The sequence below is a fragment of the Neltuma alba genome, unplaced genomic scaffold (genome assembly GCF_004799145.2).
Source record: "Neltuma alba isolate B1F8T4 unplaced genomic scaffold, ASM479914v2 tig00012144_pilon, whole genome shotgun sequence".
NCBI lineage: Eukaryota > Viridiplantae > Streptophyta > Magnoliopsida > Fabales > Fabaceae > Neltuma > Neltuma alba.
The window spans coordinates 26712-44547 of record NW_021636693.1 but is presented as its reverse complement, the minus strand read 5'-3'; the positions used below and the strand labels follow the sequence as shown (position 1 = coordinate 44547).

Here is a 17836-nt window from a genome sequence, read left to right as displayed (position 1 = left end):
GGAGTATTATATTAACCATTTTATTTAAAATCATTGTGCCTTTTGTTCTAAATCTTGTTTTATTTGTTGATTGTTGATAGAGTACCTGACTATCAGATGCAATTCAAAATTCGAAATTATTAGTTACGTGTACAAGAAGGCACGAGGCACCACCATGACGAAGTCGATAAACTCGCGTCGCATTGAGGCGTCGTTTATATCTCGAAGGTAAACGACATGAGATTATTCGAGCTTTCCATTTTGCAAGCATTCCGATTGTTGCTGCGCAAAAATCCTCACGGGGTGTGTGGGTTAACTCCGACATGAGCGCATCCGTATTCTAAAAAAAAAAAAAAAAAACTAACTACACACTGCAGAGTGCATCAATAACGGTTTAATTTACCTAATAATTACTACCTCCGGTCCTAATTATAAGACCCAGTTGACTTATTTGAGGAGATTAAGGAAGTAAGTTAAGTTAGTTATTTGTAATAAATAAGTGTTGTCATTCCTAAAATATCCTTACTAATTAAGTGTATTGGCTAGAACTATCATTGTTAGAAGGATTATCTTGGAAAAAAATGCATAAATATGAGAGACAAAATGGATTGGGGTCTTATAATTAGGACCAAACAAAAAGTCAAACGAGGTCTTATATTAAGGACCGGAAGTAGTATATTATTATTACTTAACATTAAAATATATAATACACTACCTCCCGTCCTAATTATAAAACCCTATTTGTAATCTATGAATAAGATCTTATAATTAGGATTAGAGGTCTTATGATTAAAACTAGATAATATAATAAAATAATAACGCGATGATCATTTCTTTAAAGTAATTTTATATTCGTATTATACCAGGCATTACTTGCATTACTTACTCCCTCGTCGTTTAATATAAAGAGAGGGGACGGAATAGTACCTCGGGAATCTTCTAATAGTGGAATTGGTCAGATTTTCTTTTTAGTTACACGTATTCTCTTGGAGACAATCAAATTTTCTCAAAATATAAGCAATCATTAAAATTAGATTGGTCTCAAAACCAAACTTTTTTTTTTTAACATTTACGGGTCGAATCCAAAAACCAAAAAATGGGCAACCCAACCCCTTTGTTTTGGATTAATTTTGCTGTTGTTGATAGCCGGTCTCTCTTTTTGGTTCCATGAACCATTAATTCTAAAAAGAACCCCTCACCGGCTGCCCGTCACTTGGGTAACGACTAACGAGCACTAATATTTTAATTTGTACGTTATTTAAATTAGATATTATTTTTTAAGGAAAATGAATTTCAAAATTTCCGACTGCTTTTATAAAAGCATTGACTATTCTTATAAAATTTTCGACACGATAGTATCACCTATTTGTTATTTTGAAATTTAAGTGATATTTTTGGGTTATTTCCCTGCCTTTTAATTGTTAATTTTTAAATAAAATTTTATTTAAAAATGACACATTCAGCTTTTAAATTTCAAAATTGTATTTATGAATGATTTTCATATTTTTAATCTGAATAAAATTAAGACCAATTGAAAAACGTGGTCCAATTAGCACTTGGACACATGATCAGCCCAAAAAACACTGTACTGGAAATATGCAAATAGTCATGCAGGTTTCACCGCATATGTATATTATACGCAGTCTAATAAACGGGTTATTTGTTTATCAATGTATTTTATTGTGTACTAGTATATTGATGTGTTAATAAATAACCGCTTCAGGTCAAAATTATACTCCTCCGGTCCTAATTATAAGACCCAATTGACTTATTTGAGGAGATTAAGGAAGTAAGTTAAGTTGGTTATTTATAATAAATAAGTGTTGTCATTCCTAAAATATCCTTACTAATTAAGTATATTGGCTAAAACTATCATTATTAGAAGGATTATCTTGAAAAAAAAATACATAAATATAAGAGACAAAATGGATTGGGTCTTATAATTAGGACCAAATAAAAAGTCAAATTGGGTCTTATAATAAGGACCGGAAGAGTACATAAGTTTTTTTTTTTAATGCCATGACGTATACTGACTAATGAGAGACGACAATGAGTTCTTATCGTAATGGTTTTATAAAGGCGGTGGACATCTTGTATGTTTCACTCCGCTTCAGATTTGGGGTCATGATTCGGCTAAGGATTATTATTCAGCTCAACGTAAGAACTCCCCCCATGCCTGGGACTCTGGTCACAGATGTGTTATTGTAGAGTCTGATTGTTTGGAGGTGGTGGAAATACTGAATAATCGAACTGAGGTGGAAGGCCAACATGAAGACCTGTTCAGGGAATTCAGAAACGTCTTGGATCGAGAATGGCAAGTTCGTATTAGATGGTGCAGAAGAGAGGCAAATGCTGCTGCAGATTTGTTAGCAAAAGAGGGTCTAAGCATAGCTCCCCGAGATCACCATTTCTCTACTGTTCCACCGTTTATCTCAGATTGCGTCTCTACTGATGCTCTGCGCTGTCCTAGTTACTGCCTAGTGCGCCTGACTGTTTTCTTTTGCTTACAAAAACAAAAAAACAAAAAAAAACAAAAACAACGTTAAATAGTGTGATAAATCACGAGTCAACTTTTGACGCGTTTCTCAGCGCAGTACTTATATGTCAGCTTTCGAGTTTTAGTGCAAGACACGTTGGGCTACTGGGGCATTAGTTACTTCGAGGCTCGCCCAACAAAATGCTCACTTCTCATGTAACATCAAATCAAATTTAATTAAGCTGTAGCGGCGTTCGTGATTTATAAATCTTTTTTTCGTTACTGATATTTTTGAGACAATTCTAATCAAAATACTGCCAAGTTGATTTGCTCAAACTTTAGTCCATATGTGATGAAAAATTAGCCTCTTGTGATGTTTGTGATTTATAAATACATACTTTTCTGGTCCTTAATATAAGACTTAATAGTTAAATTGATTTTGATCCTAAATATAAGATATTTCTCATATTTATCAATTTTTTTAAAATTATTCCTATGGATATTTCATCAACCATAATCAAGTAGAAGAGGGAAGGAGGATATTAAGAAAAAATATTATGGTATTTTAGAAAAAATATCATATTTATTATAATTAACTTACTTATCTAACTTTTTTAATCTAATCAAATTAGTTAAATAGATCTTATATTAAAGATTGGAGGAGTATATTATTAAAATCATGACAAAGTCATTCGATTGGCGAAGTGAATGCTGGTGGAGCTCTTTCTCGGCCCATGATTTGAACGTGAATTCATTACACAATATTTTAGAACGTACGAGTTGGGTCGTTCATCACTGTCTTTTTCTTGCTGGCAGGATGATAAGAGAGATTTTGTATTTTAAAGGACACTTCACGAACCATGAAGACCAAGGAGTATGAACAGCACACTTTCAGCATATCACGTCTTTAATAATACTGATAGCGATGTTCATTTTTCCTCCTTTGTTCTTACTTTAGGTGTGATTTCATGACAACCAAAAATAAAGCGAAAGGCGTACTGGCCCATCCCCCCACCCCTCTCTTTAATTTAAAGCGCACTTCTCATTACTTAATAACCAAGAAAATAAGATCTCACCACCTTCCAGAGAGAAGGCGCCAACACAAAAAGGCGTACGTTTTCCTGAACTATTCAATGATCTTCATTATTCATCACCCACCCCTTAATACACTATAATCTGTCAAATCCAACTTACAAAACATGACAGTTCACTTTCTTTTTACAAGTGGCTCGAAGAAGATCTGCCAATTGGAAACTGTAAGATTTTGTGTTTTGATCTAGAATTACACAAAAAGGCTCTAAAGTATACTCATATGATATGTTGAGAAGTAGAATATGCACAGTGAAACTCAGCGTCAGTACTTGGTGCTTCTTTTCTTGAACACTGACTTGACAAATAACAAACAGGCAATTAAGAAGCCCACAGCTGCAAAACCTCCCACTGCGAGAGCCACTGTCTTCTGTGTGTGTTGTTGTCCCGTCCCTGATCCTATCAAACACAAGAATATAAGCATCACCCGCAATTGGGAGTAATATCAACCCAATAGATTCAGACTCTCCTCATTTTCCCAGTATTTAAATTATTGAGACAAATGCGAGTTAACATATGCGTCAGTATAATAACAGTTAATATTCATATTTTGATTTACCAGACGAATAAGATGATCTGCTTGGGACTCCATTGGGGTAAAAGCTGTAACTGATAAAGCATCTGTGCAGATAAATTTGGGCAGAAATGGAGTTGCCACACTGAACCCTGGCTTGATCCTCTGCACTTTTCACACAATCTCCACAATCGGAACTAGCTAAATCGCCCTCACACTGCCCCAATACATACAAGGACTGGTAGCTTCCTGTGTAAAACAGGTTCGAACCACTTTTCACTCCACTTTCCACCATACCAAACGCTGCTTCCCTCCTCTGCTCTAACCCATCTCCCTTCGCCTTCTTTCCACAAACCTTGTAAAGCAATTGAGTCTCAGGGATTTGTTTGAAGCCAACAATCTCGTACCTCATACTACACCCAACAAGCTGGATCCTAGCTGCTGCCACTTTCCCACATAGCTTGTCGAGCAAGTCTGGAATCTTGCTGACACAGTTGTAGCAATCGGAGTTTGTGAGATCTCCTCTGCATTGGTACAGACCCATGATTGCGTTCTGGTTATCACCGGATGTTGTAGAGGAGAAAGGCTTTTGCCCAGATTGGCCTACCAGGGAAGTCATGAGAGCTTGGAGGTTCTGCGAGTAAATCCCCGATGGGTCTTGAAGTTTTTGTTCTGCACATCCCTTGTACACCAAGTTTGTGTTATCTGCAGCCGAAGTGAGATAAAGAAGGAGGAGCAAGAAAACACTGATGAGAAGAGGAGAGGGGAGAGGACAACATATTCTGATCATACCCATTTGGGAATTTGAGGGGAAAAACGAAAAAGTTGTGTTAGTCCATGGGTTTTGGGAGAGGCTCGATTGTTTGGGAGCTTCTCAGGCTCTGTTACTGGCCATTTTGGGGGGCGTCACTGGAGTTTTTTTGGGCCTTTTGATAGTGTTTTACCTTCCCCCAATTCGGATGTGCAAGTGGTTGCTTTATATACTTCTAGGCCGCACAATAATTCATTTTTCCAGAGTTTTTAATTTAATGCGTAAGGCAATAATGAATGTCAACATATGCTAAATGAAAATATAACGGAATCAGTTTCGGTGCTCATCCATTTGATGAGCACCATAAGCTAATCAGATTTGAACGTCCATATCTTATTTGGGTAGTTTAGATTTTTTTTTTTTATTTATTCAAAATAATTATTTTAATATATATAAAATCTAAAACAGTAATGATCTCTTAACTATCATTCTTTCAAAAAATAGTTTTTTCTATTTAAAAAAATTAATTAAAGATTTTAAATCCGGACCATTCAAATGAGATATAGACTGTTCAGATTTGATGAGCTTATAGTACTCATCAAAGAGATGAGTACTGAAACTGGTTCCAAATATAATGGACTTTTGTTCTGGTATTAAAATAAATGAATCAATATATATTTTTGTGTGCGCGCGACTCCCCCCTCCTTTTCCGTTTCCTCCTCAGAGGGTATTCTCTTTTTTTTTTTTGTTATACTTTGATTTGATAAACAGTACCCACCACCAAGAGGGGGAGTGTAAGAGCGGAGGCTAGCTCGCAACGTCGCGTGGAAAAAAGCCGTCAAACTTTCAACATGCAGCTACAACTTAACTTGCTTGTTGTTTTAGGGTCCGTTTGGGCCCCAAACGTGCGTCCCAATCTGACTTTTGGGGTGGCTGTGATTTTGAGTGTTTGGATCTGCGATTACCTTATTTGACTTGTGAGGCTTAAATGGGCTTCTGAGAGAAGTTCATACAAGGAGCTTTTTTTTGGATGAGCAGCTGAGGTTGAGAAACTGTTGGAGTGTATTAATTTTTTTACCTAACTGACCCTCTGCATGTTTTCTCTCTCACTTCACTTCAGCTCAAAGACAAAAAAAAAAAAAGACGCACGCACGCACTCAGAAGGCACAAGACGCTCTGAAGCTAAAAACTCCTCCCGACGTCTGCTGCCATATCCCCGTCGTGTGCCCGCCGTCTCAACAGTTCGGGTTCTTGTGTGGTCGGTTGTTCATTCTTCCAACGTCTCATCAGTTCTTTCCTCTGTTCGTTCAGTTCTTCCAGCGTCGCCGTCTGTTGTCGTCGCCGTCTCCCGCCGCACGTGCTTCAACTACACGAGAAACAGGGAAATCAACCGTTTAGACTTCTCACATCGCAGCAAAATCATGCAAGCCGTAAAAACAGTCCCCACAACCAACAATCCATCGTCCCATGAAGCTCATTCATGTCGTCCTCCTTACCTTTCCCCACTCTCTGACTCTAAAAGTATCAGATTTTCTTCGGTTCAATCCTAACCCAAATAGCACCCAGCGAAGAAAACAAAGATGCATGGAGGAAGACTTGAGGGACTCACCTTGGTCGGAAATCACAACTGCATGCAACATTATCCTCTTTCGATCACTCCTCCGACGTCAAATCCTCTGATTCTTAGTGCTCTCTCGTTGCAGGTGAGAAATGAAAGGAAGAGTGATCTAATGCTTGAAAGAATGGAAGTGGCGCGTGCGGCGTCCGGTGAGGTGGCAAAATGACCAGCCTGCCCTTTTATTCTTATCTTGCTTTCTACTCATCCCTTTATCTATTTTTTGAAATTTTAAAATGAATTAAAAATAAATTCTTAATGTTTTATATGGATTTTCTTTCTCCATTAATTTTTTTGGCCCATAAAATAACTCCCGTAAAATTTTTGACTCAAAAATTAACCTGTAACTTTATCTATTTTTTTTAAAAAATTAACCTAATTTTTATTTTTAGAAATGTGCTATTTAATAGAATTAGATATGTGCTATTTAATAGAATTCATACCCTTTTAAATCATTTTACATTCAAACTTACTTTTACATTTATCATCCAAACAAGTTTCAGCTTCTCAAACTGACTTTTTTTTAAAACCCAATCTAAACATAAATCACATTACCCTATCTGACTTTTACTCAATTTGACTTTTGGAAAAGTCAGATTGAAAAAAAAGCTACTTTCTCCACCGCTAATCCAAACACATCCTTACTATTATTATGCTAACCAGTGTCTGCTTTCTGTTCCTCGCCCCTTTTTCCCTGGAAAAAAGCCTTTAAAAAAATAGTTGCACTGACTGAATTTCCAACGTGGCTGACAACAGACAATTCAATACAAGCCTTATAAGCCGTTTCTAATTTAAAATATTTTACTAAAAAAAAGAAGCCCTAATATCGTTTGAAGAGGGGAGGAAAAAGAAAACACCGCAGGAGTCGAGTAATTTCAGGGTGCCGCACAGCACAGCACCCCAACTCGCCGAGTGGAAAGACAAGTAGAAGTTCAAATTGCAAGCTTGACCTCGAGCGGCGCCGACTGATAGAAAGGGACTGTACACTAATTATGAAAAACAAAGGGAATATACATTATTACATTATACACTATCCGAGTTTAGCTCAATTTAGAGATAAAATTTCCCTTTACCGGCAATTTATAAACTAATACTACCTCTGGTACTTAATATAATACTACCTCTGATCCTAATTATAAGAGCCAGTTGACTAATTTGAAGAGATTAATGAAGTAAGTTGAGTTAGTTATTTGTTCTAAACAGGTGTTGTCTTTCCTAAAATATCCTTGCTAATCAAGTGTATTGATTAGAGCTATCATTGTTAGAATGACTACTTTAGAAAAAAATGTATAAATATGAGAGACAAAGTGGATTGGGGTCTTATATTTAGGACCAAAATAAAAGTCAAACAATGTCTTATATTAAGGACCAGAGGCAGTACCTCGTTTGACTTTTATTTTGGTCCTAATTATAAGACCCCAATCCACTTTGTCTCTCATATTTATGTATTTTTCTCAAGGTAGTCCCTCTAATAATAGCAATTCTAGCCAATAAACTTGATTAGTGATGATAGTTTAGAAAAGACAATATATATTTATTACAATAACTAACTTAAATTTTTTCCTTGATTTCCTCAAATTAGTTAACTAGCTCTTATAATTAGGACCGAAGGCAGTAATAATAATACTATATCTGATCCTTAATATAAGAATTAGTAAACTAATTTGAGTAGATTAAAAAAACTAATTAAGTTAGTTATTTGTAATAAGCATATGTTATTTTTTCTAAAATATTTTTTTAATTAAGTGGGCTATAACTATTATTATTATAAAAACTACCTTAAAAAAATGAATAAATATGATAAACAAAATAGATTAGAATTTTATATTTATAACAAAAATAAAAATCAAATAAACTGTTATAAGTTAATAATAACAAACATTAGTAACAAACATTTAGATGAGGCCTCGCACATTCAAACTGTACAACTTTTGTAAATTTAACATTTGACATTAATATGATTAAGATACGACAATTATAAAACAGTATTCCATTCGGTCTTAATTAATGTCTTATAATTAGAACTGGAACTAATAGTAAATATAGAAATATTGTCGTGTTAATACTACAATATTCCTCTATTTACCATGGTTTTCCGTTCGAATGCTCCGTTCTCCTCCTTTCGTCAGGTGACTAATGGATAAACGTTGGGAGAACAGAACGCTAACTGATAAAGGGATAATAAGAAAAAACTGGGTCAGAATGAAAAACTACATTGAGAACAAAATGGGCTTACACGGAGAAACCCAATGAGCCCATTACAGTGTACATGGGCCCAACGCGGATCAGAGTGTTAATGATTCACGGGCCCATTAACTTGCCCTTAAACCCTAGTATATGAACAACAAAAGAGCCGCGATTCTCTTGGCAGCGAGGAAAGCGGGAAGAGACCAGTGATCGAAGATGTCGAAGAGAGGTATGGCAGTTTGTGACGAGCTGGCTTGCCTCGAATTCATGGATTGCTTGTTTCTTTTTCTACTAATTGTTGGGTTAATTTGATCAGGTCGCGGTGGTTCGGCCGGAAACAAGTTCCGGATGTCACTGGGTCTACCGGTGGCGGCGACAGTGAACTGCGCCGATAATACTGGGGCTAAGAATCTGTACATCATTTCGGTGAAGGGGATCAAGGGTCGCCTTAACCGTTTGCCGTCTGCTTGCGTCGGGGACATGGTCATGGCGACCGTGAAGAAAGGGAAGCCCGATCTCCGGAAGAAGGTCTTGCCCGCCGTGATCGTACGCCAGCGCAAGCCGTGGCGCAGAAAGGATGGTGTTTACATGTACTTTGAAGGTTATTCCCTCACTCTTGATCATGAAATGCAATTACGTATCTGTTTGTTTCGTTTGGTTGAATATTGTTCTTTACCCTCTTTATTTCTTCATTCTTTATCATTTATTTTAGTCTTTGTTTATTGAATTACGATTGAGCTGTTGTGTTCTTGTCGAACATTTGGTCAGTTTAGCTGCTTTTTCCTGTTAATCAATGCATATGAATTATCGCATATTTTACTTCATAACTTCAGATTGGGGACTGCACTTCTAGATCATTGATTTCTGGAATTTCTAAACCCTGCCTGGACGTTATGTTTTATGACGCTGGCTTACACCGGCTAATCATCGTATCATGGTAGCTTCTGTTTTATTTTATTTTTTTCACTTTTGATGTAATTTAGCTTTTAAGTACTGCAAGGCCAGATATTTAGCTTCCCTTGATGCATGAGTATGAGTCAAACCCATGTCTTGTTATATCGTGTACTCTGATTAGCTTCCCTGGCCCGTACCTCCATCTTGTTGACTGTTGACAGCTGTTACTCCCTGTCATTGAATGATTACTCTATCTTTTGGCTAGGATTCTTTTACAGGATGTTAATCCCTTCTTGTTCCAAGTCTAAATACTTATATAACTTGGACAATGACCGGCTGATTTTCCATTAATTGTATGACTGTTTTTATTAAAGTTCTGCTGTTGCAACAGAATCTCATTAGTCATTTCGTCTGTTATATCATTGCATTCTTATAATCAAGTGAATGATGACTGAATGAACATATGATAATATGTGCTGATATTTTATGGTTAGTATCTGTTTGGCATTCAGACTCTTAATGGCCCCTCTGACGTGAGCATTTTGACTACTCACATGAAACGTTCTCGATGTTTGACATGTTTTACATTCTGCAGATAATGCTGGTGTCATTGTGAATCCCAAGGGAGAAATGAAAGGTAATATCTTGTGCTGACTGTTTATATTATCAATAAGATCCTTGTTTATGTCATCCACCCTTCTGTTATTAATTTGGATTTCACCTTTGTGAATGTAGGTTCTGCTATCACGGGTCCAATTGGTAAGGAGTGCGCAGATTTGTGGCCTAGGATTGCGAGTGCAGCCAATGCTATTGTTTGAGGGGGCACTTTTAGTTGTTGACGTTGCTGTTTGTCTGTAGGATCTGAAGTTATCTTTATTTGTTTTTGTTTATCTCGAATAGTAAGTGCTTGAGAGTTTGTATTTTCGACATTAATGATAAATGATTATGAGAATTTTGTTTTGTTAATTGTTTTTGCCTTTCCTAGTTGAAACAAAACGGAGGAATCGCAAATTACCAGTGGTTATCATTGAGCCGAAATTAGAAGTTGGCAGACCTTGATGATTGGTTCACGCAAACATCCACAGTTTGTTTTCATTTGTGCAAGGACTGGGTTATACTCCAACCCGACCAGTCTGAAATAATACCAGGATAGAAAAATCGACCCTTAGTTTGACTCGAAGATATCTGATCCTTATTCCGACGAGATGAGGTAGGGTTGGTCTTAATTTGAAAAATGGCTGGCCAAGATTGTTTTTCTAAAAATAAAAAATCACAATAGCTCAGCTCCAATAATAACTTTGACCTAAACCTGCCCTTCCTCTTTTGCAATTAGGGGTTAGCGTCCTCTCTTCTTTCTCCTGGTGACAATGAGCCAAGGCAAGATTCGAGATTATAAAGAAGGTAATAAGGGCGTGCCTCGTGGTCAATGGACATATTGAAATCAAAAAGTCTTTTTCCCACCTAAGCATCTCCTCTCTCTTTTTTTTTCTTAAAATGAGACTTGGCTTTTAAGATGAGGCCTGCAAACAAAATCAATTTGAGAAGCAGAATAATAGAAGAAGTAAAAGGAAGCTGACATATTTGGCAAGTTTCTGACTTCACTCTTAATCTTTCCTTTTGAATTTAGCAAATCCAGTAAATCTGGAGCTGAGTCGAGGTTTTGTGGGCAAGGTGGGTTAGAACGTGATGGTCTGATGGAGACGGAGAAGTTAGATCAGATGAGGAAGAGACAAGGGTTAAGGAGTTGAAATTTTTTTATTTAAAAAAAAATATACGCATCCGGTTAGATCAGACCATTTGATCCGAAGGGCTTGCTTGAAATTTAGAGGGTGTTTGGATGAAACCAAACAATGGTTTGGAGAATAGCTTCTGGAAAAAATAGATTTTGTGAAGAATAAATTTTGTGAAAAATTGATTTTGAGAAGTGAGAGTGTTTGGATAGTTGTTATTAGAAACACTTTTTATATGTATAAATCATTAAAAAAAGCATAAGTTAATATGATAATTACATAAAACACAGATTGTATGATATATTTTAATTTGAAGGAATAAAATTGTTAATAATATATTTTTTACCAATATAATTAATAATACATAAGATAATGTAATTAATAAATAATTAATATGTGTATATTTATTTATAAGATATAAGATTAAATATGTTTAAAAAAATTAATTAAGGGGTGTTAAAATCATATGATCATTGAGATTTACTCTAATAGGCACAATCATATTCTCCAATTTTTTTTCTAAATCATGACTTGGCCTGCTATCCAAACAGGACTTTAGTCTGACTCGACTCGATGACCAACCTAGTTTAGTCCCGTCCGTCTTTTGTTTGGGTTGCTTCTTTTTAGGTTGGACTAGATCAACTTTCTTCAGATTGGATCGAGTTTGCATATACTAGGTTTTTTTTTTAAAACATCCCGAGTTTTCAATAATCAGGTCATTTGGGGATTTTAGGAAAATGTCACACTAGCCCATGTACGGCTTTCAGAGATGGTCGATTGTTTGGGTGTTCGTTCTTGGAATGAAATCATTTGGGGTTGCTTAGGCTTTAGTGCTGGCTATTTTAGGGGCGTTTCTAGGAATATTTTTGGACCTCTTGTCCTCCCCTTGCTGTGCAATTCCACCGGGCATAAGCTCCCAAAGAGGAAAGAAGACAGTAGATGTTACTCGCCCTCCTAATTAGAGAAAACAAAAGAGATAAGTAATGAATGGGGAAGAGAAAATACGGACAAAAAATGTCCATAAAACTGTGAAAGTGATAACAAAACTCTTTTGTGAATTACTATCAAGAGCTGTTTTTAAAGGTTCTAATTTGCATTTCCTTATATTTTGATGAAAAATCGGGGATAAATATGGCAGGTCTCGCTTCTTAGTCCTCTCTTTTTTTTCTTACTTTTATTTTTTTTTGGTCTAAAGTTCTAAACAAGGGAAAATTTTAGAACTCCTATATTTTTTTTTCTCATGGTTTTTGTTTATTCTCAACTTTTTCTTCATTCACATGGGATCATTTTTTTTACCATTAGAACTTGTGATTTACTTGTTATAAAATTTATAATGAATGTGTGAGGGGAAAAAACATCAGTAAAAAATTTTATCAAAAAAAAAAACATCAGTGAAAAAACTCGAGTGGTTAGGGTATCACTGCCACACACAATATTACGCGAGGCAAGATAAAAATTCAAAATGCAAGACCCTGGGGGGTGGGCCCTAATATGAGTGGCATATATATTATTCACAAATTTGAATTTTAAATTTTTACAAATTTAAAATAAAAAATAACTTCAGCTCAGGTAATGTTGCCTTGCTTTTACTAGCAAATCCGACACCTATCATACTACCTAATAATTACGTGATATTGGTGGACTATACGGAGTCACATGATAGTAAATAAACAATAAAATTAAAACTAATTGAGCTGAAGTACATTCCAGATTTGCAATTCGATTAAAAAATGGCCATATTTAAAAACTAGTTTATAAAAATTAAGAACTGGGTCAGCATGTGCTTTATTGAAAATAAAATGGGCTTACAAGTAAAAGCCCAACACGAGCCCATTACACTTGTGTTAAGCCCAGAATGGGCCAGACTGTAAGTGATTTACTGGCCATTTAGTTTACCTTGCCAACGGGCCCATTTAATTTACGCTTAAACCCTAGTATACAAGGGCAAAAGAGCCGCCATTTCCCTCGTACTTTCTCTTCACCGAGCGGAGAGCGGGAGGAAGGGGACCGGTGATCAACGATGTCGAAGAGAGGTACGGTGTCCTGTGACGGGTCAACTCGCCTGAGATACATGGACTGCTTGTTTCTTATTCTTCTAATTGTTAGGTAAATTTGATCAGGTCGCGGTGGTTCGGCCGGAAACAAGTTCCGGATGTCACTGGGTCTACCGGTGGCGGCGACAGTGAACTGCGCCGATAACACTGGAGCTAAGAATCTGTACATCATTTCGGTGAAGGGGATCAAGGGTCGCCTTAACCGTTTGCCGTCTGCTTGCGTCGGGGACATGGTCATGGCGACCGTGAAGAAAGGGAAGCCCGATCTCCGGAAGAAGGTCTTGCCCGCCGTGATCGTACGCCAGCGCAAGCCGTGGCGCAGAAAGGATGGTGTTTACATGTACTTTGAAGGTTATTCCCCACTCTTCATTACTAAATACAATGGCGTATCTGTTTGTTATATTCTGTATGGTTATGGTCGATCGAATTTCGCTTCTCATCACCTTCGTTTCTTCATTCTTTATCTTTTACTTTTGTCTTTGTATATTTGATTGCGATTTTGCCTGTGTGGTTTTTGTGGAACGTTCGGTTACTTTTGCTCCGTTTTTCCTGTTGGTGAATGTATACGAACTATCACATGTTAGTGAATGAATAATCACATGTTTTATTTGATAAGTTCAGATTGCGTACTGTACTTCTAGATCATTGATTTTCAGAATTTCTAAACCCTGTCTCGAGGTTATGTTTTACGAAGGTAGCTTGCACCTGCTAGTCATTACATTATGGTAGGTTTAATTCTTTTATTTTTTAATTTGATATAATTTAGCTTATAAGTTCTCTAAGGCCAGGCCATTTAGCTATCCTGATCCATGAGTATGAGCTCTCTTGAACTCTGATCATTGATTTCCCCCAATAAATGGGTAACCCTCCAGATTATCTTTGGAACAGATTAATTGATGGCATGCTGTGATTGCCAAGGAATATGAGTTGCAGTGAATCCCTTCATTTAGTTGACGATTGACGATGCGTTACCTAGTATTTGCGCTTGTTCAGTTGTTCCTACACACTGAACGTTTAGTTTAGTTTTTGGCCAACGTTCGCTTAGAGGATAAGAATCTTTTTCCTTTTCTAATTCTAAACACTTCGGGTGATTTTCCATTAACTATATTGTATGATTGTTTTTATCAAAGTTATTCTTTGGTAATAAGAATCTCATTTACGTTCATGTGTTATATTTATTCAAGTTCGTTTTTAGTGAACAATTGTTATGTTTTACTTTCCGCAGATAACGCTGGTGTCATTGTAAATCCCAAGGGAGAAATGAAAGGTAATATATTTTGCTAGATTGTTGATATTTTCGACAAGATCCTTAATTATGTCTTGCACCTCTCGGTTATTAATTTTGATTTCACCTTTGTAAATGTAGGTTCTGCTATCACCGGTCCTATTGGTAAGGAATGCGCAGATTTGTGGCCCAGGATTGCAAGTGCAGCCAACGCAATTGTTTGAGAGGGATTTGTAGGATCTGAACTGAAATTATCAGAGTTTTGTTTACCTTGAATAGTACTCCAGATGCCTGAGTTTGTATTTCTGACATTTATGTGAATCATTTTAAGGATTTTTTTTAAATGTTTTTTTTCTTTTCTCCGTCGAAAAGTGGGAACCACAAAATGCCAGATTTTACTATATGTTCAATATAATGAGCCGAAATAGAAGTAGAGACCTGACTAACATGCGAGATTCACCTTGATAGCTTCATTGACCTCACTGTTCATAATCCTTAATCTCTATGATCGACTATATGTTCAGTGTAATGGGCCGAAATAGAAGTAGAGACCTGACTAAAATGCCAGATTTGCCTTGATAGATTCATTGACATCACTGTTCATAATCCTTAATCTCTATGATGGACTTTTCGGAAAGGGCAAACCGGACCAAAGTGATTTGTAAAGGCCCTATCGTGCGTAAGAGCCGTTAAAGGAGAGCGACGCAGTTGATCTGGACTAGCCTGGGGCAAAAAGAAAAGCAAGTATAGATCGAAATACAAGGTTCAAGTTGTCTCGGGTATAAAAATTTGTTTGAGGAAAAATGGAGCAGGATTTGTTCTAAGTTTTTGTTCAAGGTTAATGTGTAAGTTTGTCCTGAATTATCACAAGAGGCGCAATCGGTATAGCTAATTTGACGCGACAACTCATGATTTCAATAGTGTGTGGCAGTGATTTAATTTACATCATTTCAAATTTTGTAAAAGAAAAAGTGCCTTTGCCTGCTTCTTTGATTCCGCCTATTCGAACTTGCATTTTGATGTTTAGTGCAGCGCACGCAAGCCGCAAGTCTACAAGGCTTTGCCTTGCTTCTTTCTGTTCCCCAAAGTCTCTTTCGATTGCACCAGAGTTTGGAACAAGGCAACATCTGTCAGGCCACCCAAAGCAAGAAAGGCTTTCAACGACGAAAATATACAGCAAGAAATTGTGGGCTTTGCAAATGGACAGCAAGACTGTTATTGGGTAAAGACCTGGTACTGTGGAAGCTACTCCTGATGGAGCTTTACTTCATGCGCGGGAGCCAGCTAGCTAGCTTAGGTATGCAGGTCCATATATATTAGTATTTAAGTACACTCTTCTCTTTGCTACGAGTTGAGCTTTTCTTCAACACACATATCTTCCATTGCAGAAAATGGTTCGACAGAATGGCAAGTTTCAATGATTCTATTCCTTGTTAACCAGTACCGATTTGGTTTGAACAAGACGCAACGCATTTTCTGAAATTGCACGTACATGCCGGATTTGGTGACCTCTTTCGCTTCTAAAGTTGGCAAAGGCGAAACCATGAGAGAGGGAGGTTAAGATATGTTCCACTAAATATCTCTACCTCTCATTTCATTGCTCATCCAATCTCATGCATTCCTTTCATTTATTTTGTTGGCGACACGCATAACTGCCATAACTAATTCTGAAACCTCCGCATTATTGATTCTTCTTACTCTCTATTTTCCTTGCCACATAATTATCCACATATCTGAATGAAGACCACCCACGTACTAGCACAATTTTTTTACCGCTAGACTAACCTTGATTTTTATGATTGTCTATGATCCGTCATTGACGCCTTTGGAATATTTCTAGTAAACAGTATCACTGTTTTTATTAACTATTTCCTCTTGATGGATTATGTTTACTACATAATAAATTGTCATGTCATAAAAGATATGCGGTGAAAAACTTTTTTGAAGATTTTGCTTTGCCTAGACTTTAATATCCAACCTCGTTTTTAGTTTGTCTTCAGAGCTGCAGAAGCACCGTTCTATCTGTTATGCTGCTTTTAAATCGTTAGGAACTTTGTTGGGTTCGAAGACAGATTCTTGCAAATTTTGATATAATTGCTTTCACATTATGCCCGTTATCACGTATAAACAGAGCGTACCGTCTTGATGTCGCGAGGACCTCATTCCACTAATATTCCTGATTTGAAACATCCTCGAAAAGTTGCTCAAATCTTAGAGTAAAACACAAGCAAATCACAAATGATCACACGCTAACAAATCTCTATCCAATATTGTCTCCCAAAAAAAAAAAAAAAAAGGCTAAAACATCCCCTTTGACAACACACCACTCAATCCCTCTGTCCTTGCTGGGACCATTATCACTGTGCAAGAGAATCACACGCACTATTCATGACAATGCTTTTCATCTACCACGGGATCCGAAGTATCATAAACACCGAAAGGCTGAGCTTTCACAGATCTATCTGAATTCTGAAGTCTTCAGCCAGAAGCACAAGAGCAGGAAATGAAGATCTCAAGGCTTTATTATAGCTTTCACAGATCAGTTCAGTTATTGAAGTTTCAGAGAAAAACCAGAGTCTGCTCCTCAGTTACACTTGGCGGTAATAATGCTCACAAAAGATCATCTTCACTTGGCTGTTTTCCTTCTTCAAGCATTCTGAGAGACATAATCTGTAAGTTGAAGAATCGATGGAAGCAAGCTTTGGGATGGCGAACCGGTGCTTCTCAACATTATAGCTACGATCTTCGAAGTTATTGTCTTAACTTCGATGATAATCCTTCAAATCACCATATCCGCCCTCTTCCTCCTCTGCCAAGATGATCTTCTCCTTTTAGATTCTCTCTTTACTGAATTATTATTACTGTGAATAAGTCTCTCTGCAGGCTCTTGTTGTTCTACGCGGCAACATGATAATGTTTCGCAAATGGAATAACTGTATAAAGTGGTTTGATACAATTATTTTATATGGTGATACGTTTTGCTTATCATTTTCGTTGTTGGTTTCTGAGGGTGGAATATGGAAATCTGTAACACAGAAAAACTATCCAATCTCACTGCTTCATTCTCTATTTTTTTTCCCCTTTTGGGTTGCTTTTCTGGGTTCCTCCACTGTAGTTTCTTGTGATTCTTCTGCTAACTATCTGGGAATCCAAAGATTTAAAGGTATCCGCATTAGATAATTTGAAGTGATATGACCTAAACATCTTTTTTCACACAGCATATTGCTTTATAAATCGAAAGTTTCGGTTATGTCTAAGACCAGGAAGGACGCCATATCTTCTCTTCTCTGTTAAAGTACGTATTCGTATAATTTTGTTTTCA

The 17836-nt window shown here is 36.8% G+C and overlaps 3 protein-coding genes across 4 annotated transcripts; 2 read left to right on the top strand and 1 right to left on the bottom strand.

The window, feature by feature from the left end:
* Positions 1-3571: 3571 nt before the first annotated feature.
* Positions 3572-4982, bottom strand: LOC114723531 (plasmodesmata-located protein 3-like). Of its 2 annotated transcripts, none has more exons than XM_028909710.1 (2): positions 4104-4982; positions 3572-3943 (listed from the first exon to the last, which is right to left on the bottom strand). In XM_028909710.1, exons 1-2 carry the CDS (start codon positions 4852-4854, stop codon positions 3810-3812), a joined length of 885 nt encoding a protein of 294 aa, XP_028765543.1. In that variant the 5' UTR covers positions 4855-4982; the 3' UTR covers positions 3572-3809. The 2 variants fall into 2 exon arrangements, with proteins under 2 accessions (XP_028765543.1, XP_028765544.1); XM_028909711.1 differs by having other exon boundaries at positions 3572-3937.
* Positions 4983-8788: 3806 nt separating this feature from the next.
* Positions 8789-10419, top strand: LOC114723525 (60S ribosomal protein L23). Its single transcript, XM_028909703.1, has 4 exons — positions 8789-8840; positions 8928-9212; positions 10101-10142; positions 10241-10419. The coding sequence occupies exons 1-4, from the start codon at positions 8828-8830 to the stop codon at positions 10321-10323; spliced, it is 423 nt and encodes a 140-aa protein (XP_028765536.1). The 5' UTR covers positions 8789-8827; the 3' UTR covers positions 10324-10419.
* Positions 10420-13203: 2784 nt separating this feature from the next.
* LOC114723526 (60S ribosomal protein L23) lies at positions 13204-14873 on the top strand. Its single transcript, XM_028909704.1, has 4 exons — positions 13204-13268; positions 13356-13640; positions 14515-14556; positions 14656-14873. The coding sequence occupies exons 1-4, from the start codon at positions 13256-13258 to the stop codon at positions 14736-14738; spliced, it is 423 nt and encodes a 140-aa protein (XP_028765537.1). The 5' UTR covers positions 13204-13255; the 3' UTR covers positions 14739-14873.
* Positions 14874-17836: the final 2963 nt, after the last annotated feature.

Excerpts from the sequence above, each read along its gene's own strand:
- LOC114723526 (XM_028909704.1), top strand. Across the intron at positions 13,641-14,514 it reads TGTTTACATGTACTTTGAAG|ATAACGCTGGTGTCATTGTA; the intron begins GTTATTCCCCAC and ends TACTTTCCGCAG. Across the intron at positions 14,557-14,655 it reads TCCCAAGGGAGAAATGAAAG|GTTCTGCTATCACCGGTCCT; the intron begins GTAATATATTTT and ends TTGTAAATGTAG.
- LOC114723531 (XM_028909710.1), bottom strand. The coding sequence starts at position 4,854 with ATGGGTATGATCAGAATATGTTGTCCTCTCCCCTCTCCTCTTCTCATC. Across the intron at positions 3,944-4,103 it reads CAGATCATCTTATTCGTCTG|GATCAGGGACGGGACAACAA; the intron begins GTAAATCAAAAT and ends TGTGTTTGATAG.
- LOC114723525 (XM_028909703.1), top strand. Across the intron at positions 9,213-10,100 it reads TGTTTACATGTACTTTGAAG|ATAATGCTGGTGTCATTGTG; the intron begins GTTATTCCCTCA and ends TACATTCTGCAG. Across the intron at positions 10,143-10,240 it reads TCCCAAGGGAGAAATGAAAG|GTTCTGCTATCACGGGTCCA; the intron begins GTAATATCTTGT and ends TTGTGAATGTAG.